The sequence below is a fragment of the Bos grunniens genome, chromosome 26 (assembly GCF_055505025.1).
Source record: "Bos grunniens cultivar Pamir isolate PY7600 chromosome 26, Bosgru_T2T1.0, whole genome shotgun sequence".
Classification (NCBI taxonomy): Eukaryota; Metazoa; Chordata; class Mammalia; order Artiodactyla; family Bovidae; genus Bos; species Bos grunniens.
In genome coordinates this window covers 21807807-21834439 of record NC_141190.1, presented here as the reverse complement: position 1 = coordinate 21834439, position 26633 = coordinate 21807807, and the positions used below count along the sequence as shown (strand labels likewise).

Sequence of the window (26633 nt, the reverse complement as noted above, 5' to 3'; positions counted from 1 at the left end):
CTCTGCTCAGTGTAGCTCTTTGTGTGTCTCCGTGCATGTGTGTTGCAGAAAACAATAGCAACCCACTCCAGTACTCTTGCCTGGAGAATCTCAGGGACAGGAGAGCCTGGTGGGCTGCCGTCTATGGGGTCGCATAGAGTCAATGGGGTCGCATAGAGTCAGACGCGACTGAAGCGACTTAGCAGCAACAACAGCATTGCATATGTGTGTGTGTTTGCCTTTGCTTGTGTCTCTTTCTAGCCCAAACTCAGTTGGAGAAGGGATGGAGACGACCTGGCTTTACTCTTCCTTCCCAGTGAGATACTCAGCTGTATCTCTCCAGTAGAAAAAACAACCTCTATCATCTTGCTCAGCTCTTCCCTCTCTGGTGCATATGGTTATTCCCTGTCCTCTCCAAGTGAAGCTGCAGGTGCTGGGCCTGGTGGGTGTGAAGAGCAGGGGCTGGCTGGTGGGCTATTTTCCTGTTAGTGTTTATGACATTTAAGTGATAGAAAACCATCTCCAAAGCAAATCAGGAGCTTTGAGCCAGCAATACAAGTAGATTAGACCAAGTTTCAATGAGCAAAGTCTGCTCTGCCCACTAGCTGCTGGACTTCTGTCCCTGGAGGTGTCCGTTGCTAAGAGTCTGGAGAGTGGGAGGAAGGGCTTTCCTACTGTCCTGGAGTGAAGGCGAAGCATGCCAGTCTGAGGGAGATACCCATGGTCCACAGACATCTCAGGAACACAGCTGTCCCTGAATGGCTTTCCTTCCTTGCAGACCCCCTCCATTGCCATAAAGTGGTCACTGCCTCCTTTGCAATTTAGCATGCTCCAGTCTCTAACAATAATTTGCCCTCTCCCATACTTTCATGCCCTAGAGACTCATTCATCCTCTCCTGGGTCCCAGGTCCCATCTCTCCTCTCCATATTCCCCTTAGTCTCCTCTTCAGCCAGTGCCACTCTCCCACTTCAGTGCCTCTGTCCAACCCTGGGAAGAGGTGTGGCTGGAAGAAGTCACAGAACTATGCATCTCTGGCCCACTTTCTTCTCATTGATGGCGCTAGACCTCATCCTCCTGATGGCTATTCCAAAGCGCTTCCCTCTCTCTCTCCTTGACAGTCTCCCCTTAAAGTTGACCTCACCCCCAACTTCCCTGAAATGTGTGTTTCCTCACTGCTACCTTAACACATCTGAGTGAGTCATCCTTCCCTAAATAGACAAAGACACAGCTCAGGCCTTTGCATTCCCAGCTGCCCGTGAACCTTTTCATTAGCTGTCCCACCATCACCTCAAACCTGACAGGAATAAAAGTGATCATCTTCCCTACAGTCAGTTCTACTGACCCACTTGAAGACCATCAGACCAAAACCTCTGGAGTTGTTCTTGACATAGCTCCCACCCTCACCATATGAAGTCAGTCACTAAGTGCCGTCAGTTTTCCTTAGCAATGTCTATTAGAGCCATTCTGTTTCCATTCCCTCCATTTGTGTTCCCTGCCTCCACATTCTTCTTCAGTCGATCCCACGTGTGGCTGCTTGGTTAGCCCTCATGAAACATTGCTTTCATCACATCACTTCCCTTGCAAAACTACTGCAGATTCTCTGTAGTCTATAGTTTGAGTGTCTCTCTGGCAGTCTAAAGTCTACCAGGCTTTCAAAGCCTCTCTGGTACTCTTCCCACTCAGCTTTCTCAGCTCTGATTCTCACCCCTCCTGGTTTCGTTTGACTGCTGTCAATGGCTTGGGTGCTGTGAAATCTCTGCTTTTGCCATGTTATTTTCTTCTTACTATCATGTCCCTCTCCTTCCAGCTCAAGCCTTAAAACCCCTACTGTTCTACCTATCAGAGAAGTTTCTCTCTTCTGAAATTTTCTATTATTTCTGTCCTCCATGCTTTACCAGTCACTATAGTTCACGAAGCATCAGCCCTATTGTTTGCTTCCTCAAACAGATCATAACGGAACCAAGGGCAGGCCCTGTCTTCTGCTCTATCTTGCAGTTGAAAATATGGTAGATGCTCAATAAAAATTTACTGATTAATTCTCTCTCAGTCTATTGGATTTAATAGACTTAATTAATGGACTTCATTCCAGGTGGGTTATATTGTTTCCTGTTTCATATACGTTGGTGTCCTTTGGAGAGGAAAAGCTGAGCAAAATGTAAATTTTAAATCTGCTTTTTCTGTACAAATAGTTTGAATAATGGATTATGAATTTTTATAAGATGATGGAAGATTTATATAGGATGATGAAAATGAGGGACTCATATGTTGTGAGTCAGCTTTATCATGCCATGGAATGATAGTCTTTCTACCTATCTAACATAGCTAATCTCTTACATTTCAAAACTGAAGAGCAGAACTGTCAAACAGAGATCACTTTGGACTCCCAGAGAGATAGAAGAATCTATGTTTGCTTTGTTGTGGGTTTTCTTTCATTGACTTCTATTGTCAACTAAATGTATGACCCTCCTTGACTATCTCTCAGTGGAGAGGACCAGAAGTGGACAAGTCAGCAACATCTATCAATTTCTAGGGAGATTAGTGATATGGCATTTTGTGGTCAAAAAAGTCCCAAGATAGAGGAGAGTTAGGGAGGATGTAGAAGCTTTGGTGGCTTAGACGGTAAAAAGCATCTGCCTACAATGCAGGAGACCCAGGTTCAATCCCTGAGTCGGGAAGATCCCCTGGATAAGGAAATGGCAACCCACTCCAGTACTCTTGCCTGGAAAATCCCATGGATGGAGGAGCCTGGTAGGCTACAGTTCATGGGGTCACAAAGAGTCAGAGAGGATTGAGGGACTTCACTTTCACTTTCAGAGGTTTTGAATTACAAAAATATAGAAGACCAATTCTTGGTCTTGTGACCCTAATGGCCACCAAACAGCCAGGAAAAGAAGGACGCGTCTTCTCAATAAATAGGAATTTAAATGCATTTGAATTTTGATTTTCAGCTGCATGGTTCTCACAGCTTGTTACACACAAATTCTTTGTACTCTAAGGTTGTGTCACACAATACCTTACCTAGCTTCAGGAGAGAAGAGGAAATGTGGGATAACCAGAAAGGTGTTACCAGCTACCTGGAGGCACCACTATGCAATGTTTATTTCCACTGGAGTTTTTCTCTTGCAAATGATCCAGCTTGCAGCCACAGAACTGTTGATTGAGAGGCACATTTCTAAATTCTATTTAAAAAAACAACTGAATCTGGGAAGCGCTATTCAAATATTTTCGAAGTGTGAGATAAGACACCCACGATGAGGAAAAAGCATAGAAAGCTTCCTGATGTTCTGCACACAGCTGTGCTTATACTCTCCTGGATTCTGTAACATCAGTATCACCACCAAGAAGTGCCTGTTCAGGACCCCTGAGCCAACAAAGGTATAAGCCACTGCATACAAAGCACTCTCAACGGCTTCATTAGCACACAGGTGACACCCGAAGAGCAGGAGCAAATTGACCAAACTCTTGCCAGAGCCATATATCCTTCTGGAACACCACTGTCAATAATGGAAAACACATACTGCAGGAAGTTTTCAAATTACTAAGACCATCATACCATTTGCCCAGCAGCATTCTGTGAGCAAGCCTCTTTCAGTGAGTGAATATGAATGGGTAATGGAATCTTTGCAAGGAAGAATCAACAGAGGACTGGGCCTTGCATTACTACAGATGAGTGGACGAGTGGGAGTGCAGGCGGACTCTAACAAACAGGCAAAAGTGCAGAAACAGGAGGAAACAGCTTCAGAGAAGAATACATGGCTCTAAAATATGTATTATTTGACAGACATAGGGAGCAGTCAAGCATTTGCTTTGCTCACTGGTGATGCCAGGAACATGAAAGTGCGCCAAGTATCACACATGAATAAAACCCACATACTATAAGAGGATGGGCATTTCTCTTTGGATAATTGTTTCCTAAGATGACAAAGTTTTAAAGATGGAAGAGCCTTGGAGATGTTGGGTCTCACTTCCTTGTTTTAAAGTTAAGAAAACGGGGGCACAGAGAAGCATTGTGACTTTCCTATTGCTGCAGAGCTGGTAAATGACAAATGTGAAGCTCTGTCTGTACCACGCTGCCTTTCAATGATAACATGAAGCCAGATCCTCCCCAAATGCACCAAAGAAAAGGAAAAAGAAGTCCTCTGACAAACAGAATCTCATATTGTCACCACTGTTATTAGGATGAGGCAAGAAAAACAGGACACAAAGAACAAAATATTGACACTGAAAGTCTGCAGTAAAACTTCATGGGGTTGGGTATTAATCTCCTTTGAGAGTTTTCTGAGAAACAAAGAAGCTCTTCAAGAAACAGGAGTAGTTGAGAATCTAAAGTACCCAGAAGTGTTAGAAGCACTGTACTTGATGAGGATGTCTTCTCAGTTCAACTGCAGAAGTCCCTGAAGATTCTAAAGCCAATTTCTACAGCAATCGTTACATCTGAATCAGACAGCGCACTTCTGTCAGACACTCCTTACCAAATGGGCCAGATCAAATCAACTGTTTGGGAGAAACTAAGTGCAGTTCCTCCTACAAGTACAGAGAAAAGCAAAGTGAGGCTTTATTAAGAAAATTTCAGTCCCTGGTTAATTTATGCTACTTTGTCAGCTCTAAGATCCAAGGGCAGAGCTGTGTTTCTACTTGCACCTAAACTAGCTAGCATTCACTGAGCACCTACTAATTATGCTAGGCGTTGTCCTAAATATTTTCTATATATTATCTCATTTAGTCCCAATATCAACCTATGATGTTGATCTGGTTTTTTTAATCCACATTTTATAGATGAGAAACTGAAACTCAGAGGCGACAAGTATTATGTTCAAGATTTCACAGCTCATAGATGACAGAACCTGGACTACAGAACAAGCAGTATACTCGGAAATGGGTTCTAGAATGACATTCTCAGCTACTGTAGACCCAGAAAATAGGTATTTGGTCCAGGAAAGTAACCTGGGATTATGCTAAGCAAATCCTTCCTATAATAGAACATTGCGTCACTTCTTGTTTCTTGCATATTTCAAGTTCTTCCATTTTCTACAGCAAGTGTTTTAAACTGGGGATCACTGATCCTATAGGGTATCACTGATGGGCTTAGGGAGTCCATATAAAGCTATACATAAGATGTCACAGCCATACTTATGCCATACTTAGATGGCTTTTTATCATGTTCTCAAAAGTATTCATGACTCAAAGATTAGTAGGCAGTGTTTATTAAAAAAAGACCAAAGACACTGATTAGTAAGAAAGACACCGGTTTGTTTGAAACCATTTGAATTGTACCAATAAACCAGATCATACAAAGAACAGTAGAATAACATGTGAAGAAATAGGAAGGCTTATCTCAAGTAAGACAAATGTCAGCATCCAGAAGACCAAGGAAATAATAAAAAGGAAGCCACCAAAGCAGCACAGATGCTTTCATTCAGTGATGGCAAGACAACAAGACTTATTAGACACAGATTTATACAGTAAAAGTTATATTCAATGAGCTTAGAGATGCCTTCCCTCAGCATCTTTCTCTGAAAATGAGCACTTTTGCTATCCACTTGACACTACGGAGGACCCTAAGGGGAGAAAACATAACTCTTGTTTTACTATCCTAACCTCAAGTTTTGTCTGCTTCTCATACGGTAGGGAAAATGAAGACATTAGATTGCTTCAAGGTTGGCAGTCTGTGCCTGCATTTGACACAAGCGTTTATAATACTTTCAAGAGCGCACAGTTATTAAACTTGTAATTACTGTCTAAATATACTGTACATTTACATTCACTACATCAATTATGATCACTTTAGGACCAATCCCAGTTATATAGAACACACCAAAGCAACAACTTTAAATCTGTAAAAGATGTTTTAATAGGAGAGGGGAAGAAATTTCTACCTATTTCATTTTGTTCTTGATTTTCCAGGTTTCCAGATTCTCTGGAAGGTTTCTCCTGGGGGTCAGAGATGCCTGTGTGAGGGCCTGCAGCCCCAGGCTCTGTCTTGGCCCCATAGCTCCTCATCCAGAGGCTGGCCTGCCCTGGGCTCCAGCAGAGGGGGCTGTTTCTGCAGCTCAGGGCAGCTGCTCTCCCAGCCAGTCTGGCTTCCCACCCACAGCTGGACCTCTGTTCCCTGGGGTGTCCTAGGCAGGGATGCCACTCACAGCTTTGTGGGCGGAATGAGGCCTGCACCTTGACAGCCAACCTGCTGGACACAGTCAGTCGTGCTGTTACTGCCCTTCTGCCAGCACACAGTCCGACTGGGCCACGCTAGCCTGCTGGCCCAGGGCCCCACAAGAGGTGCTCCTATAACTCAGCGGGACCATGGATGGAGCTGCAGCCTTAGGATCCTGGGAGAAGGACAGGGAGTGCTGCAAGAATCGAATTCTCAAAGGACTGAAAGGGAACTTGACTATCCTCTAGTCTAAGTCCCTCATTTTGCAGAGGAGGAAAGTGAGGCCCAGAGAGAGCCTCTCCTCTTTCACTTCCCCAGGCTACTACCTTCTCTGGCTCCACTAACAAGTCACAAATGAAGAATGGAGTCTTTAGGTGCTGGCACTCTGGAGGCTGGGCCTGGGCTCGCTGATGGGCTCCCAGCCCCTCGTGCTGGGTGGGCAGAGGTTAAGCCTGTTTGCACAGTCTCTCGATGCTCCAGGTCTCCCAGTTCCTCTCTGGCTTTATTTTGTTCTCTGAGATTGCTGAATTGTCAGCTCTAATCCTTCCTGAAAGCGCAGCGTTTTTCAGGCACTCTGTGTAAGTGAGACCCTAATCCCAAGGAAAACGGCCACTTAAGCTGCCAGAGCATTAGGCTGCTCTCTGAGCCTACTGCAGGATTTCCTCCCTCCCAAGCCGCTCCCCCTCCCCACTCAGCCGACCAGAGGAGGAGAGGCGAGGATTTCAGGCTGAAGGTGTGCAAAGCCCTCTCCGAAGTAACAACAGTGGCAGGGCTTGCCTCCCAAAGCTCAGGGCTGAAAAAGTGCTGGTTTGTTTGTCCCAAGGCTACAGCTCAGAACCTGGGAAGGAAGGGTTCTGATTACCCTGGCGTGGGGATCTTCCTGTCACCTCGTTAGGGTGACTGGCTCTATAGGGGAAATGGCCTTTTACTTAGGTGATTCCGAGACCACCAGGGACATTTCTGAGTCCTTGGTGCCAATACATACCTATAACATTCACTGGGACACCACTATTTAGGGTTTCTGGTCCTTCAGGAAAGGCTGGGCTGGCTGACTTCACTTTTACTTAGCCAACCTCTTCTTCTTAGTACCGAATAATGGGATAAATAGGTTTAGTGCTGGGGGATCCCTCCTCCCACCTTTGGAGAACTCTCCTTTGGGACACTTCAAGCATCTCTAAATATCTACAGCAGCAGAAAGGTTCCCTATAACCCAGCTAACCATGAAAACAGTGCCCAGTGTTCTCTCTCTCTCTCTTTTTGGCTAGGTCACACAGCATACAGGAGGATCCTAGTTTCCAGACCAGAGATCAAACCCTCGCCCCCTGCACTAGAAGCATGGGGTCTTAAACCACTGGACCGCCAGGGAAGTCCCCAGGGACGTTTTCTACTAGGCAACACTTTTTTTTTTTGTAGTTGGCTACTACATGCATTTGAAATAAAGATTGTTGCTCCCTCAAAAATATTTTGATTTAAATTCAAACTGTCCTCTCTCCATGATCTCTAAATAAATCAGTGAGACCATGCTGTGGAGGGCCAAATACAGTCCATTTGGCATGCTCAGCCTTTGGGTCTCATGGATGGAAGGAGGAGATGAAGGGTGGAGTCAAGAGGAGAAGCCCAAGGTAATGGGCCAAATTTGAGCTCAACTTAGAAGCCCATAGAATTACATCTTTGCTAAGATGCTGGAGAGCCCTTTATAACTTCTTCCTCTTCCCCATGCCTCTCCTTCCCTCAGTGGCTCCATTAGCAGCCCAGGGGGTTTTATCCAAGGCACCCTGCTGGGGAGGGCAGCCCATCACTGCTGGGATAGCAGGTGAGCACAGTCATGGGTGTAGAATTGGGGCTGGAGATTAGGGTGGCACAGCTTTTATTGTGTTCAAATTTGACCTGACTCTCCCAGTCCTAGAGTAAATTAATGACTTTTATTTGAAATATCTTTTCCCTCTAGAGGTGGACTGAATGAAGGAGGAAGGGAAGGAGCCCTGATCCAATGACTCCCTAGGCTGCAGACCCACAGCACCCACATTATCTGTCAATGTCTCATTGCTATGGAAATGCCCCCATAATTAAATCAGAGTTGATGTCTGGGGGCTGGTGGTCCTTGGGGATGTGTCTGGAGGCCTCAGGGATGTTTGGAGGAGGCTAGCCTCTTATCAGTGGGCCTTCTCAGCTGAGGAGAAGCCCTCTTGGCTTCATTCAGCTGCCATAGCACGAGCTCTATGACTTGCTATGTGTCTGAAGTTGCCCTAGCCCTCTCCTTTCAAGGTTGGAGAGAAACTCTGATGTCTGTGCCCTAAATTCCTCTAGCTAATCAGGGGCTTTGAGCTGACAGACAAGGCTAGGAGACTCCTAGCCTCCTTCAGAAACATTTCTCAGCCTTTATTGCCCTCTCCTCCCCCAAGGGGCTGGCCAAGGGCTAAGCTGTTTGTTTTATGGAGGGAAATGCAGTCGCATTGGAACGGGGTTGTTAACTACAGGAAAGAGGCATTTCCTAGAGGTCCTCAGGACTCCTGGAGCAAGAGGAGGGTTTCCCAGGGTCCACACCTCTAGGCCACTTTCGCTCACCATCCCAGCTGTGGGTAAGAAGGCTGAACTTTTAATAGTCCGCAACCTTTTCTCAGAAGCTGAGCCCACACAACTCTGTCTAGGCCCCAGGGGCCAGTCCCTGGTTTTCTTTGAACTTTGCCTTACTGGTTTCCTCCACCTCTGCTCAAATTTACCAGCTTCCAGAAGAACCCCATCTTCTGCTCCCTCCCCTGCCGTGGGTGGTATTTCCTGCTTAGGCAGCATCTCCTCCCAGATCTCAGCTACAGGTTCTTGCAGACCTGCAGTCTCTAGGCATCAAGAGAAATTTCCCTGAGCTCTTGAATAAAACCAGCTTATCCCCACCAGGGTGGGGAAGCTAACAAGGCTTTTTAGAAATTTCCCCATAAGGGAGGAATAGACCGTCCCTGCTACAGTTGTCCAATGTTCAGACATTTTTCCGAAAGGGAAGATTCTCTGCTGAGACTTAGCAGTATGGGAGCTTGGATAAGAAGGCGACAGGCTCTACTTTCAGGGCTGCCTGGGGGTCCTCTCTTTCCATGCCTCCAAGTCCCCAGAGAACACAATCTAGGTGTCTTCTTTGCCTTTTTAAGGTCACTATTACCTGACTAGTTGCTGAGCAGTGGTAAGGAAGGGGATGTGGGATCCAGATCTGTGATTAACACAAAACATACTTTTAGATGGAGGAATAAATGGCAACCCACTCCAGTATTCTTGCCTGGAGAATCCCCATGGACAGAGGAGCCTGGCGGGCTGTAGTCCATGGGGTCGCAAGAGTTGGACGCAACTGAGTGAGTAAGCACACCCACCCACACTTTTAGAAATACCTTTTAGAATTTTAAACACGCTTACTATATAGTTGCTTTTGGATTGTTCTGGATAGTTTTGGATTGTTATTATCTCTAATTCTTGGGGGGTACTAATTGTTCTGCTTATTACTTCTACTAACTCTCCCTCATAATAGTCTGTATTTATATGAGGTCTGTCATTTGTTGTACTGAGCTCATCTTTAGTGGTGGACTTGTTTCTGTGGGAGTCCCATGTCCTCTGGATTGTACGATGTCTCTGCAAAGAAGATCTGCCCTTGTCCTGCTGGGGTTTCTGAGCAGGTTACTATCCTGGATAAATTTGTATGTAAGTTCTTAGCTGGGAGTTCCTGCCACATCCCCATGGTGTAAATTTGGACTCAGGGTTAGGCTTGGGGTCTCCACTTCTCAGAGAGACATCACTTTGCCCTCGCTTGTTTCCGTGGGCCCTGGGGATGACTTTGCGGTTTCCCTTTCATAGACAGTGTTGTCCTGCTTTGTTCCTGACTTTATTCAGGGGAATACTCAGTTCTAGTTGTTGCTTCTCTGAGGCCCAAGATCATGTTTTCTGTCTGGTATGTTACAACCCCAGCCTCCCCCAGTTAGGGTCTGCCTCCACTGTGGCCTCTCACACTTTGCTCTGGGTTTGAATCTCCCTCTGTTTCTGATACCAGAGGGTGAGGTTTGGTTGTATATTAGCAATTCTCATTGTTATTTATCCAGCTGTGTTTTGGTGAGTTTAGCTTGCCTTGTTTCTGGACATTGATCTTATTCATCTGTCACCCCCTGGGACTTAGAGGGTGGGGAGAACTTTACTTGCATAAAGCTCCCTAGTGTTCAGCACTGAGTCTCACCAGAGGCTGTGAAGCCCACTCACTCAGGGCAGCAGCTCTGGGGCCCAGTGTATCCCTCGGATTCTAGAGTGAACATGGAGAGCCACTGTACAAGCCCTGACTTCCCCCCCACACCATCTTGCTCCACTGGCGCTCCCAGGCAGGGAACCTGCTCTTATTATCAGGGTGGATCTTCACCAGGCAAAGGGACTCTCTAAATGCTCAGAAGCATCTGCAAGTGACTTTGGGAATCCTGAAACTAGTATTCATCTTACTCTTGCAGATCAACATCACTGCCAAGGTCCCTTCACACTCTCTGCAGCTGCAGACCTGGCCAGGCACACAAGAGGAGTCACAGTGAGGAGGTCATGGGAAAGAGAGGCTTTTTTCTACCAGTGATGGGAGACTTGGAGGCATCAGCACACAGTCAGAACCAGAGTCCTCCCTGAAAAGACCCTGACTCAAAGGCCCTTGGGACCACTGAGGGGTTGATGGCAGCCCTGCTCTGAGGTCCTCTGAAAGGGTAAGAAGGTGGTAGAAGGTTGCTGCAGCCAGGCAACCTGAGGAAGCCTGGGGCTAGAGTGCCCCCCACCCCCTCTCTCATCCAGTTGGCCCCCTTTTCCTTATCACTTAGGAGAGACTCGGCTCTGTTCCAGACCAGCAGCCTAGAGCAGTGGGCTGGAGAGAAGAGATGCTGCTGAGCTGGAGTGGCCCAGCGGCGGAAGGGAAAGTGGGTGATAAATTTAAATAACCAGCTTGACTTGGCAGCTTGCTGAGTTGTGATGCGGTGAAATTAAAATCTCGGCAGAACTTGCAAACACTACCCAGAAAAATCCGTCTCCCTCTCTGGTTCCATGATGGAAGGTAGGGAGGGGAGGCATTCGGGCCAAGCCCCAGGCTTCAGCAGCCACCCTTGCTTGCAATGTGATTAGCTGTGTCCTGGCCCACTGGGCTCCACTCTCCCCTCCAAACAATAGTCCAGGTTCCTCTCTCTTCTCAGTCCTGACCTTGTGGAACAGCTGCATCAAGTGGCTGGTGAAGTTTGAAATCAGCCTCTAGTGCCAGGAGGTGGCAGGAATATCAATAAGGTCGGCTTGTTGGGTTGGGCTAGGGCTTCCTGAGCTGTTTCCTTAGGACTCACTTGCAGAGGTTTACAGCCTCAGCTGCCTGTCCCCTGGGAGGAAGATGAGCTGGGGGTTTAGTTTAGGATATAGGAGGTGAAGAGGGCTCCTCAAACACCTGAGCACATTCAAGCTGGACTGTGGCCACAGGATGCCCTGTCTTACCTGGAGCACACACCTGGCCAGAATCACCTGCTGGAAAGCTCCAGCCCTTTCCTCCCCCACCAAAGCCCTTCATACTCTCCAACCAAATAAAATCATAAAGAATCTTAGGGGGGGATTTTTTCAAATACACCAAAAGCCATTCCTGTATCTGAGCTGTGCTTGGAACCCAGTTCTAGATATCAACATCCTTCTAGAAAAACTCACCCGAAATCCACCTCTCTGATGTCCGCTCTCTTTACATCACTGCTCACTGCTACCCACAAACTCCTGGCCTGAAGGCCAACTTGCTGGACCCAACTCCTGAGATGGTCCAGGAAACTTCTGGGCACTGCCCTGTTTCTCACCTTGACAGTACCTCCAGCAAATTCTGTTCGTCCCCATATTAAACACATCATGAATCATTCATCTTTAAGAGATTATGCAAATTAGGAGGACATAAAATCAACAAAGATCAATAACTGCAGCCGTTTAATTGCCAGCAAAAACATTTTAAGAATGAGCATAATCTGTAGCCCTTTCTTGGGTAATGGCACCATTAATCCAAACCTTGGATCTTGGCCTAAGTGTAGAAAAATCATTCCCTGCCCCCTTACCTCCTCCCATCGCCCCTCCCCCACTTCTCCACACTCTTCTCTCTTTTTGGTAATTTCCAGTTTCTGAGCGAGTTTCCCCGTCATTACCACTGGTGAACAGCTCCGAATGTTAATGGTTCTGCTTTTGTTACTCCTCGCTTGATTGAAATGTCGCATACAGATTGAGATGTTAGTGCTAACTTGCCACCTGGGAATGTCAAGCTGGGTCTGAAATGAACTTTTCTCACACTTGGATCCAGATGGATCAGCCGGAGATGTTCCCAGGCTGAGCTGGGACCGTTCCAGGGCCATGGGGGGGAGGCGGGCGGGGGGATGCTCAAGGTGGAGGCACTTTTCTGCACCAGCCTGAGTTCTCCTGCTGTAGGAACCCTGCCCCAGAGATCCTTATCTCCACTCCAGAAAGCCTCTACCTTCTGGATGGTGGCCCTGGGCCCAGGGAAGCATAGCTGGGGTTAGAGAAGTCTCCTGGACTCTGATTTGCTGCTGCCTTGGGGTGGGCCACCTTTGGGAAGTGACGACTGTAACTCTCAGCAGATCAGAAGAAACGTGACCCATCCTAGGCCATCGCTCTTCCTTGGGTCGGAACGCCCACAGCTCAGAGAGCTTCTGTACTGGGCAATGGACTGTCTCCTGCTGAGGGCCAGTGGGTCCTGTGTTGTGTCCTGACCCAGCTTTTGGCTGTCACTTCCAAAAAGCCTGTCCAGAACTCAAACTCTGACTGCCTAGCTTAAGAGCTCTACTCTGTCCAGGCCGGAAACAGTGAGTCTGGGACACCCCTTAGGGAGAATATGGAACAGCAAGCATCAGGGCTCTCCCAAGCTCCCAGGTGGAAGACGGTGGCTGCTTGCAGCCTGTCTCAGACCTGAGCCGCGTTCAGAACAGCTCCAAGTCGGAACCTGTCCTCCAGTGGGGCCAAGCCCGCTCCCTGTCTCTGCTGCTGGCTGCTTACAGCTGGGCTGCCAGGTCCCCAGGCCACCTCCGCTCGCCTTGCTCGGCAAGTAATGCCTCAGCATCTCCCAATCCCCACCGAGACCCTTCTCAGTCATTCTCTCTCCCAAGGAACAAACGGCACATTGGCTTTATTGTCTCCAGAATAATTAGGTGAATTTTAATAACATCTCGATGTGTGTCTCTCCCACTTGGGCACTTTCCTGGCCCGGAAACCCTTTTCTGCAGTGCCAGCCCGCAGCTCAGAGGCCAGGAGTGTCATCAGCTGGGCCCTCCACTGCGCCGCACCTCGGCCTTCTTCCCCTCTAGCTGCCTCTGCTGCTCTGGATCCACCTGGATTAGGTGCCCCACCCCCTGCATCGAGGGACGGGACCCTGTCTGGCCTTGAAATCAAGCCTTGGTCTCAGTGATGTCTCTGAGAAGCTGGAGAAGGGCTGAACTAATTGAGCTTATCTATTACCACAGAACCAGATGCCATGCCCTGAAGCCCAAAGCCACAATTTTGGTACTCCCGGGCCACCCAGAGGAGAGGGACACAGGTCCTCCAGGGGACTTGAGGACACGGGAGTGTGGAGGCTCAACACTGAATGAGCACTCAGGCTCCATTCTTGCTAGCCTGGCTTATTTACCCTCCTTCTCCCATGCACATCCTAGCGAGAGGCTCATAATTCTCACCACCTTGGTAGAGGCAAGAAAAAAAGGCACAGAAAGAGGCAAAAGCATGGGCAGAAAGAACCAGCTATAACCCATCCTGGCTTTGACCTTTCCAGGCTGCAGCACACAGAGAGTCTGCCCATGGTGTTTTCTCCTACATCTGTACACGTCTGTTGAGGAAGTGCCCTGGCTTTTGGAGACTTGCTCTTTCTACAGAGATCATGGCAGGGAGCCCACTTGTCGCACTGGGCCCCAGATGGCATAGGCTGAGGCGCCCCCACCGAAAGCAGTTTCCCCACCCTCCTGGAAGCCCCCTTACCAGTCACAACAGGGTATGTCTGCGTGCCTGACACGTTGCTGCCCAGCTCGGGGTTGGTGGATGCAGATAGACTCGACTTGACTTCATCAAGCCCAGGGGTCAGGGCTGGGAGGGAGTACTCATTCCCCTGGGAGGAGAGAGAAAAGAGACAGCTCGCTATTGACGCACACATGCGGAGAGGCCTCGGTGTGCAGATGGGGAGGAGGGACGGGGAGCCCTCCCAGATGGGGTGGAAGGAGCTGGCCAGGCAGAGGGCGGGGAGGGTTGGGGGGGTGGGCTCAAGGGATGATGCAGAGTTGTGTGTGGGGGAGGCAGACCTGACTCTGGGAAGTTGAGGGGCAGCCTGTCCATTCTTGGTGGGTATCCGAGCACCCTTGACCTCTCTGCAGCCTCTCCTGCTTAAGAAGCCCCCAAGGGCGAGAGGTAGCAGTGGGAAACCCCCTGGTAAGAGGCCAGGGGTGTTTTCAGGTGCCCAGGGGTAGGGAGTCTCAGAGAGGAGAGATGAAGCCTGATGCGATGGCAGAGGCAGGAGCTGGGGGGAAGGGCCTAGTGGGGCCTCCAGCCTGGCACTGCTGGGCCGCTGATCGGGTGCTGGCGCCCCTTTTTAAAAAACAAACAAAGACAGCCTCACGGGCCCCTCGCTCTCTGCCTGTGCACTGGGGTATGAAATTGGGGAGGGGGAGAGTCCACATGGCTAACAGAAGGGTGGGAGGGGGCCAGTCATTGACTCTGAAAGGGTGTCCTGCCTGAAACACTCCGGTAATTGCCTTTTTATTGCAGCTACCGCCAAGCCAGACCCCAGAGCTGGGCTGACCAGGAGCCCGCACAAAGCAGGAAAAGTTGCTCTGATTAATATTACGTTAAATTAAAACTGATTTTCTGTGCTTTCGGGTCCATTTTTTTCTCTTCCGCTTCCTGGCCGCCCCCCCCCAGAGGACCCCCTCCCCTCCTTGGCTGGACAGGATTGCCTCGTCATTTCCAATTCCTTCTCGTATTGATCTTCCTGTAGAAATCAGTTTTGTAATTAGCTGCAAATTAGGCCTTCTACTGGGGGTGAAGCTGCCCCCTGATTTATCACCAGAGTAATTCGCTGTGATCGGAGAGAAATTAAAATGAACTCAATTAGGCTTCGGATTTGCTTTATGGGCCCTGCTCCGAGTTTCAGGGGGAAAAATGACTGTGCTGGTGTTTAATAGTCTAATGAAAGTAAATAAAGGTTATTCATTGTAATACAGCCGGGGACTCGGGGAGGGTGCACCAAGCCGTCGGCCTCGGCCGGCTCCTCCTTTGTTGGTTTATGGCTCAGGGCACCTTAAAAAGACTTTTGATTTTTGTTTTATGAAGACAAACAGCTTATGGGATAAAAGGACGGGCGGGGAGAAAGGCGAATGGCTGAGAGCTGTTGGAGTCCCAAGTAGAACTGTGCTGTGCAGAGTCTGCATGGCTGTGCTTGTGCATTGCGTGTGGGTGTGTGCTGAGTGTGCAAACATGGCAGGCCGTGCTGTGCTCACTGTGGGCCTGGCCCGGGCCGTAGTGTGGGGAGAATGTGTGTGTGCTCCCGTGTAGGAGCATGCACGTGCGGCGGTGGGCGGGGGGCTATCCTATCTTCTGGGTGAAGGCCGCCATGGAGGGGTGCTGAGTTGGTGGTCTGGGGGAGGGCACACCAACTGGCTGATGGGCTGTGGGGGAAGGGGTGGGGAGGGAGCAGGTGGGTGGTGGATCGTCTGTGAACACATGCACACGGTTAAGTGTCAGGAGTTAGGAGATGTGTTTTGTGTGTTGTGCTGGGGTGTTCTGGGTTGTTCTGCATCTGTGGGAAGTACTGGGTCTGAGGGGTGGGCTGTCAGCCTGCCTGGGGTCATGATGGACAGCCGGGTGGGGGAGCAGGAGGCGGGCACTGGGCTCTCTTCCTGACACCTCCTGGGGCAAGAAGAGCATCCAAGCTTCCTCAGACTTTCTGTAGGACTCTAGGGGCATTTAGGCAAGGGCTGTTCCTGAGTACCCTATGCCAGGAGCACAGGATGGCAGGGCTGGAAGTGACCTGTCAGGTCTTCCATCCAAGCCCTTCATTCTATAGACAGGGAACCTGAGGACGGGGCTGAAACAGAGGAGGTAAGACTCGCCTACGGGCTATACTTGCACCAGAACTCACCGTTTCTAACTGCCACATACCACGATGATTTTCTCAGCTTTGTCATAATGTCCTAGTGTGAGGGTGCTTATAGGGTGTGCACACACGACACACCTATAGGCAGCACGTATGATGCTGGGTGTGCACCTGGCCGACCTGTGTGCATGTCCTCCAGAAGCCTTGCTCTGCCCAGTCCCTCTCCCTTCTCCAAGCAGAGAGCTCCTTCCTCACCTGCTCTGATTTGATGTGCTCTGATGCCTGGAAGACGTCAGGGTAGGAAGGACGCTCAAAGACCCGATCCAAAGCTTCCAGCTGCTGCTGGGTAAAGGTGTCGGCCCGCAAGTGCTTCCGCAAACTGTCCACGCCACTCTGGGAGTCTCCATTGGGGACTGAGCCCTCGGACACATCTGGAGGACACAGGGGCACTTGGGGCATGAGCGCAGGTGAGCAGAGACACAGAACAAAGCAGTGGGCAAAGGGGGTGGGCACTTGGCTGGGCCCCCGGGGCTCTGTACCCCTTCTAGGACTCCTACGCCCAGTTTTGAGGCTTAAGGGGCTGACCTAGGGGCTGGCCATGCGTCAGAGTCCTGACTGAGGGAGCCAGCGCCCCAGAACGACCTGGGAAGACAAAGGGAAGGTATAACAGCTGGGGGTGGGGGTGGGAAGGACTAGGCAGAGGTGGGGGAGCCAGAGGGGCTCTTGGGACATATCTCCCCTGAACCCCTCCTGTCCCTCAGCCCTGGGTCAGCCTGGGGGGAGGAGCTGGGTGTCTCAGGCCAGCATTACTGAGCCTGTGGAGAATTGAACTTGGCTCTGAGATGAATTTCAGTTCCACTGACTCCAAGGGTGGAAAATCATCAAATCTCCGAGGCTGACTGTAACACAGAGACTGGGTGAAGTAATTAACTTCACCACTGAGGGAGGAGGGACTCGGGGCCCAGCGAAGGCGCTCTTCTTACGTTGGGTCAGGCCTGAGACTGGAGCAGGAGGAAGGCAGGTGACAGGGAGCCAGGAAACGCGACTCGGGCAGAGACTGAAGCCCAGGTCCTTGCAGATGCTGCTGTGCTCTGAGGCAACCCCCCCCTCAGCTTCTGTTCTTGACCTGAACTCCGGCTAAACTCTGCCAGAGGCCTGCTCCTTGGCCACTTGCTTCCTCCTGCCATCTCCACAGAGACCTGAGACCCACCCCAGGTCTGAAACACCAGGACAGTGCCACAGAGTGCCCACTCCCTGGGGCTGCAGGCCAGTCCCATCTGTGTGCTGCTTTCCCTGGGCCTCCCATCACTTGGCTACCCCTGCCTCCCTGGCCCTGCCCTCTCTATCTGACCCGCAGGGGTTTTCAGAGTGCACAGTGGGCCAAGCACCCACTCTGCCCACATTCCCTGAACCCCTGCCCCACCACTCCCCGGGCCCAAAGCTGGGTCCTCGCAGCCACCGCTTGGCCACTCCTTTGCTTCCCTTAGCCCGAAACCAGCTGGGGAGTCTTGGGCCTGGGGCCAGCCATGCTGGAGGCCCCAGGGTGTTCCTCTGGGTCTGTTATATATATCAGTTTATAGGTGATTATACGATATGATATAATCAATATTGCATTATATACAGTAACACCATACAGTATCATTCAGGAGACCATAGAAAATATTACATATTGATTAACCTCAACCTGCAGCCATCGTCTCTTGCTGGTCTCCCAGATGGAGCAAGGGGATCTGCTTTCCTAATGGGACTTCCTGTCTTCACTCCATTCTGGAGGGGGTGGGAAAGCAAAGAAAGTGTGTTGTATGTGTGTGTGTGAAAGAGAGAGAAATGGAGACCAGGATGATGTCTGAGGTAGACAGACAGACACAGGGACAACATGAATGATATTTCTGTTTCCTGTGTTCCTAAGGCCACAAAACGTGTGTTTTTTCTGTGTAAGCCTCTGGGATGATTTTCTGTCTTAGAGGGAGTGTGTGCTTCTCTCTATCTGAGTCAGGTGGTGACATATTTATTTTCCCCTTTTGTGTATCTTCTGTGTATATGCATGCATTTGCACACATATACACATCCAGATAAGCGTCTGGGTACGTATAAGTGACAGCACAAGAACCTTTCTGAAAAGGTGTGTGTGTACAGGTGTGACTGCACAGGGAGTGTGAGCCCACATCCTTATGTTTCTCCTGTGCCTGCTTCTCTTTCAAGGACGTGCCATCATCCTAAGGCCATCCCTTGGAGCTATTAATATCTACATGTTTCATTGTGTCTAATCCTCTGTTGCTGGAGTCCTACCTTTTTGGGAAGCCTTTCTGTCAGGGCAGAGGGAGACAGTGAGTGTCTTTGTGTGTGGTTACTCCAGTGTCACCCATGGGTCCTGGGGAGTCAAGTGCATTTGTCTGTGAACACAGCCTCACATGCTATATGCATGGGTGTGTGCTATGTGTAGTGAGACTCATACTATGCCTCTCTGTAGATTTGTGTATATGCCTGTGTGTGGCTTGGCTCAGCCCGGGTGTGTGTGTGTGTGTGTGTGTGTGTAGGGGCTGAACTGAAGCTTTGTCCTTAGGTCACTGGCTGGAGGAGTCTCTTTTCCTTCATTTATTCAGGGGCCCTTCAGATCTTGACAAATCTGTCACTCTAAATTTGCGAGAGATTATGGTGCTCTCTCCCCAGCCCGCAGAGAGGTGATATATGATATCTGCTGCCCCTATTGATTGCCTGATCTGGTGGCAGAGGCCGGCGAAATGAACTTGAAATGAACATCATGCCTCAACTCATTGTGCGTATAATACACTACTTAATCCCACATTTTTCAGCCGCTATGGAATTCAATTGATCAATCATGTTCCACTGATAGTACTGTTTTAGGGGTTATTGCTGCTCCCTCCACTCACTGACCTTTTTATTTATTTATTTTTTTTCGTATACTCAGGCCCTGGTGATAAGACAGGTTACAGAGGCAGCCACAGAAAGGGGAGGGAGGGAGGAAAGAAAGGTGAAAGGAAGGCTGCTCCTGGAAGAGGTGGTGGGGAGACTGGGAACGGGGAGAAGGGAAGAGGGAAGGGGGGTGGGGTGGGGAAGAGACAGAAGGTGCCAGAAGGGCAGAAAACCAAACCAGGGTGATGGAGGCATGAGGCTGCCAAAGGCTTGAGGAGACCCCCCAAAGGAGAAGGAAGGTGATAGGGAATGGGAAAGGCAGCAGTCGTGATGAATGGCGGAGGAGCACAAAGAAAGTTGTGGGGAACAGGGTGGAAAGTCGCAGGGGCAGGGAGAGGACAGTGGCATTACTGGTGGGGGACAGGGAGGCAGTGCCCCCCGGGTCAGCCCGCGGGCCCACAGGCTCTCACAGGCTCTCCCCAGAGACCAGGGTGGTACCCTTCCCTCGGCTAGAGAAGGGAGGCGGGAGCAAAGGCAGGAGGAAGGGTGGGGAAGGGAGGCAGGCAAGGAGGCCTGGACTCAGAGGTCCAAGGCGGAGGAAGCTCGGTGAAGGAGGAAAGCCAGAGACAGACAGGACAGAAAGAAAGAGAGGAAGAAAGGGAAGAAGCTTCCCGCAGCAGATGCCTAGAGAAGCATAGGCTGTGCTGAGGGCATTTGCCCACTTGCTGTAGGAATGAGCCCAGCTGGCTCTGCTTTCCTGGAAGCTCAGGGATCCAGATGAGGAGCACAGCCCAGCACCCGGGTCAGGGTGGGGCTGGAGGGTAGAGGGCAGAGGAGGAAAGAAGAAGAGAGTAGAGGAAGAACAGAGACCATGGAAGAAGAGAACTGAAAAGGAAGAGAACACAAAGCCATTGCCTGTGCCTCCCACTGGCGGGGGTGCATCCTCGGGACGCGGAGAAAGAGGGCCCGGGTGGGCCTTCCCAAGGGTGGAGTCTCAGAGGTGGCATCGGGGAGGGGTGGGGCTGGGCTAGGAGACACTGCCAGGCCCAAGCACTGGACAGCTCTCTGGGGCGAACATGGAGGAAGAGGCAGAAGCGAGTCTTGATCTGGGCTGAAGAGTGAGCAAGAAAGAAAGTGATTAGACAGCATCCACCTTGCTAAGGAGCCAGGCTGGAAGCTCCCCATAGGCAGGAATCATGACTAGTACGTCTCTATAGCTGCAGTGCCAGGCACGGTGCTGGGCACAGAGTTGGTACTCAATGAATGAATGAATGAATGAGGCTATCCTGAGTAGCATTCAAAGCCAGAACCCTGGCAGAAGGTCTCTGAACCAGCCACCTGGCAGACTTGGCATCCCAGGACATCCAGTCACTTGTCAGGCAAGTCCCATGCAGCCCCAGGTATCAGAGGGTGTGAGAAGCCCACAACAGGCCCCTGCATCGACTCACACACATTCCTCACCCGCTCCACTGCTTGTTAACTTCCAATAGCATCAACTCTGGTCCCTTCCCACTCACACCAACACCTTCCTGCCTACCTACAGTACCTCTGTCCAAGAAACAGAGCACGCTGTGTTCCCAGTTAAGAGTGAAACTTGACCTCGGAGCTGCAGATGCCGTCTAAGGCAGCCGGCAGAGGCTGCTTGAGAACAGGGCCCAGAGACGGCCCTTACGTTGGACTCCCCGCACCTCGGCTCTGGTCACAAGGTGTGGGATAAAGCGGGTCTACCTGCTCATTTCTGGTTCCAGGGAAGTCCTTCCCTAAATGACACAGTGGGTCCTCAACCTTCATCTTGATGGTAAAACCGGCCCAAGTCTTGTCAGGGCTCCAAGAGGAGGGCAGGAGTATGATGCCACATGTCCTGGGCTTCTGGAGCAATTCTGATTTCCAATATCCTTTCCCACTCTCAGGCCCCACTTTCAGATTGAGGTTGGAAAATGTGGTTGCTGAAGGTTTAGTAACCTTGCCCCCTCCCCCGAGAGGACACCCTGCACTTGTATGTGGAGGGTTCAGCCCTGTTCTGCTGTCCCTGCTCAGCCACCATCCATTAGCAGCTCACAGCACTGAGAGCTTGTTCCATTTAACCCTCCATCTGATCCTCCCAACAACCTGTGAGGTAGATGCTGTGATACCTCTTTTAAAGATAAGGATGGGACTTCTCTGGTAGTCCAGTGGTTAAGAATCCATCTGCCAATGCAGAGGACACAAGTTCGATCCCTGGTCCAGGAAGATGCCACTTGCTGCAGGGAGACTAAGCTTGTGAGCCACAACGACTGAGCCTGCACTGTAGAGTTGGTGCTCAGCAACGAGAGAAGCCACCTCAGTGAGAAGCCCACACACCACAATCAGAGAAAGCCTGCAAGCAGCAGCAACGAAGACCCAGCACAGCCAAAAATAAAAACATTTTTTAAAAAAGGAAACCGAGGCAGAGAGGTTAAGTGGCTTATCCAAGGCCGTGCAGCTGGTAAATGAGTTGGGATTTGAATTCGGGTCTGTTTGAACCCAGAGCCTGCCCTCCACATCACTTCACTCTGCTGCCCAGGTTCCAAACCCAGGAGACCCAGCTGAGGGGCCCCTGACCCCATCCAGGACGCTGTGTCCCTCCCAGGGTCCCCCCTTTCCTGATTTGCACCCTCCCTACACTGAAGCTACAGCCTATGAGCTGCTGAGCCCAGACTGTATGAAGAATGATGAGGGGACACTTGGTCCAAACTCCTCATTTTAAGGTAATAAAACCCAGCAGGGTGGGCAGTGAGGTGGGGGAGGGGAGGTGACGTCCAAGGTCACACTACGAGGCAACAGGACTCTCAGAACTGGAGCCCATTCCAAGTGCTGTGTCCACTCTGGCATGAGCCATAGCATATCTGAAGGAGAGTGAGCTCCCGTAAGTCTTTTCCAGAAGGAGACAGCATATAAATAAATTAATTAAACAAACTGCTGAGTTAAAACTTTGACGCAGATTATTCTTTCAAAGGGAACAAAGGCTTGTATTGTCTTCTCTGACCGCTTCATATTTGCCTAGCAGTTAACAGAAAGCTTTCGTAGATCTTATGTTATTTGGGCTTCCTAACTACTCTCTAGGAGAAGGCAATGGCAACCCACTCCAGTGTTCTTTCCTGGAGAATCCCAGGGACGGGGGAGCCTGGTGGGCTGCCATCTATGGGGTCGCACAGAGTCGGACAAGACTGAAGCGATTTAGCAGCAGTAGCAGCAGCAACTACTCTCTAAGATAGCTAGGGATTATAATCTGCTTTTTACTGGTGGCTCAGATGGTAGAGAATCCGCCTGCAATGCGGGAGACCTGGGTTTGGAAGATCCTCTGGAGAAGGGAACGTCTATCCACCCCAGCATTCTTGCCTGGAGAATTCCATGGAAGGAGGAGCCTGGTGGGCTACTCCATGGGGTCCATGGGGTCGCAAAGAGTCGGACACCACTGAGCAACTTTCACTTTTTACTGGTGAGGAAACTAAGGTTCAGAGTAACTGAAGTGCAGGTTAAACAAGGATAAATGGCTAGATCAAGGGCATATCTACCAGGCTCTACCAGGGAGCCTGGCACACGGAAAGTCCCTGTGGACAGTTGTGGCCTGAGCAGCAACGAGTAGCAGTATCTGCCGGTCCAGCCCACAAGTAGGGCTCCAGCAGTGGGGCCCTGAACTCCATGCAAAAGAAGAGAATTGTAAAACCAAAGATCACCTTGACCAGGAGAGCCACCCACAGGGTAACAGTGATTACTCCCTGATCATGAGCAAATGCTTTACTTCTCATCTAAGTTTTTCCATATGATCCAGGCTTTGTACAAGAAGCACATACCACTTCGAGAATCATTAATAAAAATGACTTTTACTCCTCAACAAAAAAGGTGTTATCTTCTCATTCACTTAGCCTTGTCACTCCCCATCCATTCCTGGACTGCCTGGGAACAGAGCCCTATCTCCCGCCCCTCTGATCCCAGGCCAGATCCCTCTGGCTGGCCAACCATGAATAGGGCTGGCCAGTGAGGTCTCAGAATCTTAGGGAGGAGGGCAGGCACTGATCACCACATATTAGGGATGAGGGCTCGAGACAAGGGACAAAACACAAGAATTCTGTCTTCCTTTTGTGTTGACACTGTACCTGAATTCCCCAATGTAGGTGTGGGTGATGGTAATAGACAGAATAAAATTATGTCATTTCCTTGGTTAGAAAGCACCACGGTTCATCAAAGTCAATGTGGAATGAACAGGGGCTGTCCACTGAACCCAAGGAAGTAGGAATCAGGCATTTGAGAGGAATTCTTTTAAAGGATAGCAAAGAAGTATATTAATGTCAAATTAACCCAAATACACATGTCTACCCATCTATAGGGAAACTGACAACATCAGGGCTTCCACATACACGCATTAATCCATTCAATTTTATGAGGTATTTACTATCACTATTCTCATTTTTTCAGATGAGAGGCAAAAATTATTTGTTCAACATCTCCCAACTAGAAAGTAGCCAAAGGCTGGATTTGAACTCAGGAATGTCTGACTCTAAGGCTCTCTCCACTCTATCAGATTTGTTTTCCTTGTCAAAGATCATCATCGCAGCCATTTACTGAGCACTAACTCTGCATGAGGCAGGCTCCAGGTGCTTTCCACACATTATCCCTAATCCCCCACAGAACACTTGCAGAAGAGATACCATTAGTCTAATGTTACAAACGGAGAAATAAGCTGAAGGAGAGTAAAAAACGTGTGTGATCACACAGCTAACAAGAAGCAAGCTCAGGGAAAGTAAGCCTTACTTCACCTGTAGACTAAAAATGACCTGGAAAAGTGATACAGGAAGAAAAGAGAAAAGTGTGGAGGAAGTGGGGACACTAAGTCATGGACCTCGGCCTCTAGGGGATTTGGGGAGCAGGAGCGATCAAGGGTACTGGGTCCAGGTGGGGGCTCTTTGCTGCATCCCATTCTGATTGGTGGCCTCTACCCCCCTCTCTCTGCCTTAGCTCCTCTCACACCACCTTCTTCCTCTGCGGGGTTCACCCCCAGGCCACCCCCAGTCTCCCCAGCTGCCAGTTGTTGCAGTTTCAAACTCAATTGTTCTCCTCGGTACTGAGGCAAATGGAGTCATTAATTACCTTCTATCGGCTGGGCTGAGTTCAGAACGCGATCAATATCCCCGCTTGTCATTCAGGGCAGCCCGCCTGTGCAGCCCCGGCCCCACCCCCACAGCGGCCAGGACCAGAGGTCTGGGCTGCCACCCTGGCCTCCCCTCTGATGGAGGGCCGGGAGAGAGGTCAGAGATGCTGAAGAATCAGGCTGCTCTCCATACTGGGAGAAGAGCGAGGATTCAGAGAATGGAGAGGCGAGTGGGAAGGAGGAAGGAAAAGGAAGGGGATGAGGGGGTGAGGAGAGAAGGGCAGGAGACCAGAAAGGAAGGAGAAAGCAGGAGAGCGGAGTGCCACATGCTGGGAAGGGGCTGCAAGGGCCAGGTGGGAGAAGGCGCTGATGTAAATAAACACTGTCCAGGGAGGTGGGATGACATTCTGGAACCATGGCCTCTCGTCCTTATATTAATACTAGACAATCCGTGGGACTGCCCTGGCCAGGCACCCCAAGCCAAGTTCAAGAGGAGAGCATAAAGAAACCCTTGGAAACCTGGCCCGAAGCTTTGGCTCTGAGCAACAACAGCTTCTGCCCAGCCTTCCAGCCCTGGCAAACCTGCTAATTGTGACCAGGCTCTGCTTCTCAACACTCCATGTGTTCAGGACAGGGTGGAAGACAGGGGGTGGCTACCTGCCTGCCTGACCTCAGTCTTACTGTGCCAATTTACACCCATGTGTCTCTGGGGACATGAACTACATCTGTGGTCCTAACATAATACTGGACTAGGAGTAACATCTTGCTGGGCTGAAATTCTACTTTTATCCCTCACCTGCTATATGTCCTTGGCCACGTCTCTCGAGCTTTTCTAGACTCTTTCCTCAGATGAACACCAGAGGGTTGCTAACTCCTACCTCAGCAGGATTCACTTCTCTGTTCTCTGCGTTCCAACAAACATCTATCCAAATCTCTATTGTAGAAATAATAATAACTAAAATCGATCCAATTCCTATTATGGTACCAGACACTAAGCCTAACATAATCCAATGATTTAATCCTTATAATAACAGCAGCTAACATTAAGTGCTTACTATATATTGGGCACTCATCTAAGAAGTTTACATATATTAACTCATTTCATTTTCACCAGAACTTAAAGCAGGAAGCTTCTATTATTATCTCCATTTTGTAGGTAAGGAAATGCAAGTGCAGAGGTTCAGGAACTTTCCTAAGGTTACATAGCTAACTAGTGAAGGAGGAGGCAGAAGCAACCCAGGCGACATGCCTCTGGCAGCTGAGCTCATAACCTGGAGAAACTGAGAGCTAGCGAGGTTGGGTAACTCGCTCTAAAGCACTTGTTCCAGACAGTAAGTGGCAGAGTCAAATTTAGAATCCATATGTACTTAAGGTTTGGTGTTTTTTTTTTGATGTTTGTTTTCTTCACTAAACTGTGACTATTTTAAAGCCAGGGACCCATCTTTTTTTCATTTTTGTAAATCTAGCCCAGAGCCTGACACATAGTAGCTGATAAAAGAATGCTGGCTGCTTTGTAGTATAGAATTCCCAAAGCAAAGATTGATTCATTCTTTACTTGCCTTACAGTTTACCTTTAGAAGGAAAAAGCAGCAGCATAGGACTTTACTAATTCACATAGGAATTCAGTGTTATCACATTTTATAGCTAGAAAGTATCATGGAGATAATTTAATCTGATGGCTTCTTACAGATTAAAAAAAAGAAAGAAAGAAAGAAAGAAAAAAAAAGAAAGAAAAAAAAAAAAAGAGGCTCAGAAAGGTTGGGTGATTTTCCCATGTCACACAGCTAGTTATCCTTAGGATAGGAACGAAAGCTCTCAGTCTTATGCCCTTTTCCAGTATTCCAGGCTGCTTAATTCTGATCAAGAAAGAGGAAACTGATCACAGGGACGCACTGGGGATTTGGGAAGAAAAGAACCATGTCTAGAGTTGACAGTGGCAAAAGAAGAGGACTCGGGCTGAATCCGACTCGAGGAAAGCAAACTGCTACGCCTTGAGGGAAAGAACGGCTGTGTGCACCCACAGCAGGAGATTCTAGAGGGGAATATAATTCCATGAGGACAGGATGCTCTAAAAATGAAATTCCACTGCCACAAGCTCAAATAATCAACCTGACAAAGTAAAGAGAGTGGGAGTGGGGAGGTGGAAAGAGAGGGCATTTAAGGGAAGTCGTTGTTGCTGCACACGCATGAGCTTTAAAATATGATGAGCCTAGATTTTAAAAGGACATGTACATGGAACAGTGGAAGATTATGCAATCATTAAAAAAATCATGTTTTCAAAGAATATTTAATGATATGTGAAAATGGTCCTATATAATGTTAAGTGAAAAAAGTGAGATGCAAGCTGTATGTACAGTGTCATTCCAATTTTGATAAAAATTATACATATATATGTAATATATATAATTATACATAATATAAAGAATTATAT

At 49.3% G+C, this 26633-nt stretch overlaps 1 protein-coding gene across 33 annotated transcripts in view; it reads right to left on the bottom strand.

Moving 5' to 3' along the window:
• PAX2 (paired box 2) overlaps positions 1 to 26633 on the bottom strand; it is a 90520-nt gene that overhangs the window by 4358 nt on the left and 59529 nt on the right. For 30 of the 33 annotated variants that reach the window (XM_086378166.1, XM_086378167.1, XM_086378171.1 and 27 more), the window contains 2 exons: positions 16477 to 16652; positions 14115 to 14241 (listed from right to left, as the gene is read on the bottom strand). The exons of the other annotated variants lie outside the window; for them this stretch is intronic. In XM_086378166.1, coding sequence (XP_086234292.1) covers positions 14115 to 14241; positions 16477 to 16652 — 303 coding nt within the window. The remainder of the gene's footprint in view (positions 1 to 14114; positions 14242 to 16476; positions 16653 to 26633) is intronic. 33 annotated transcript variants of the gene reach the window in all.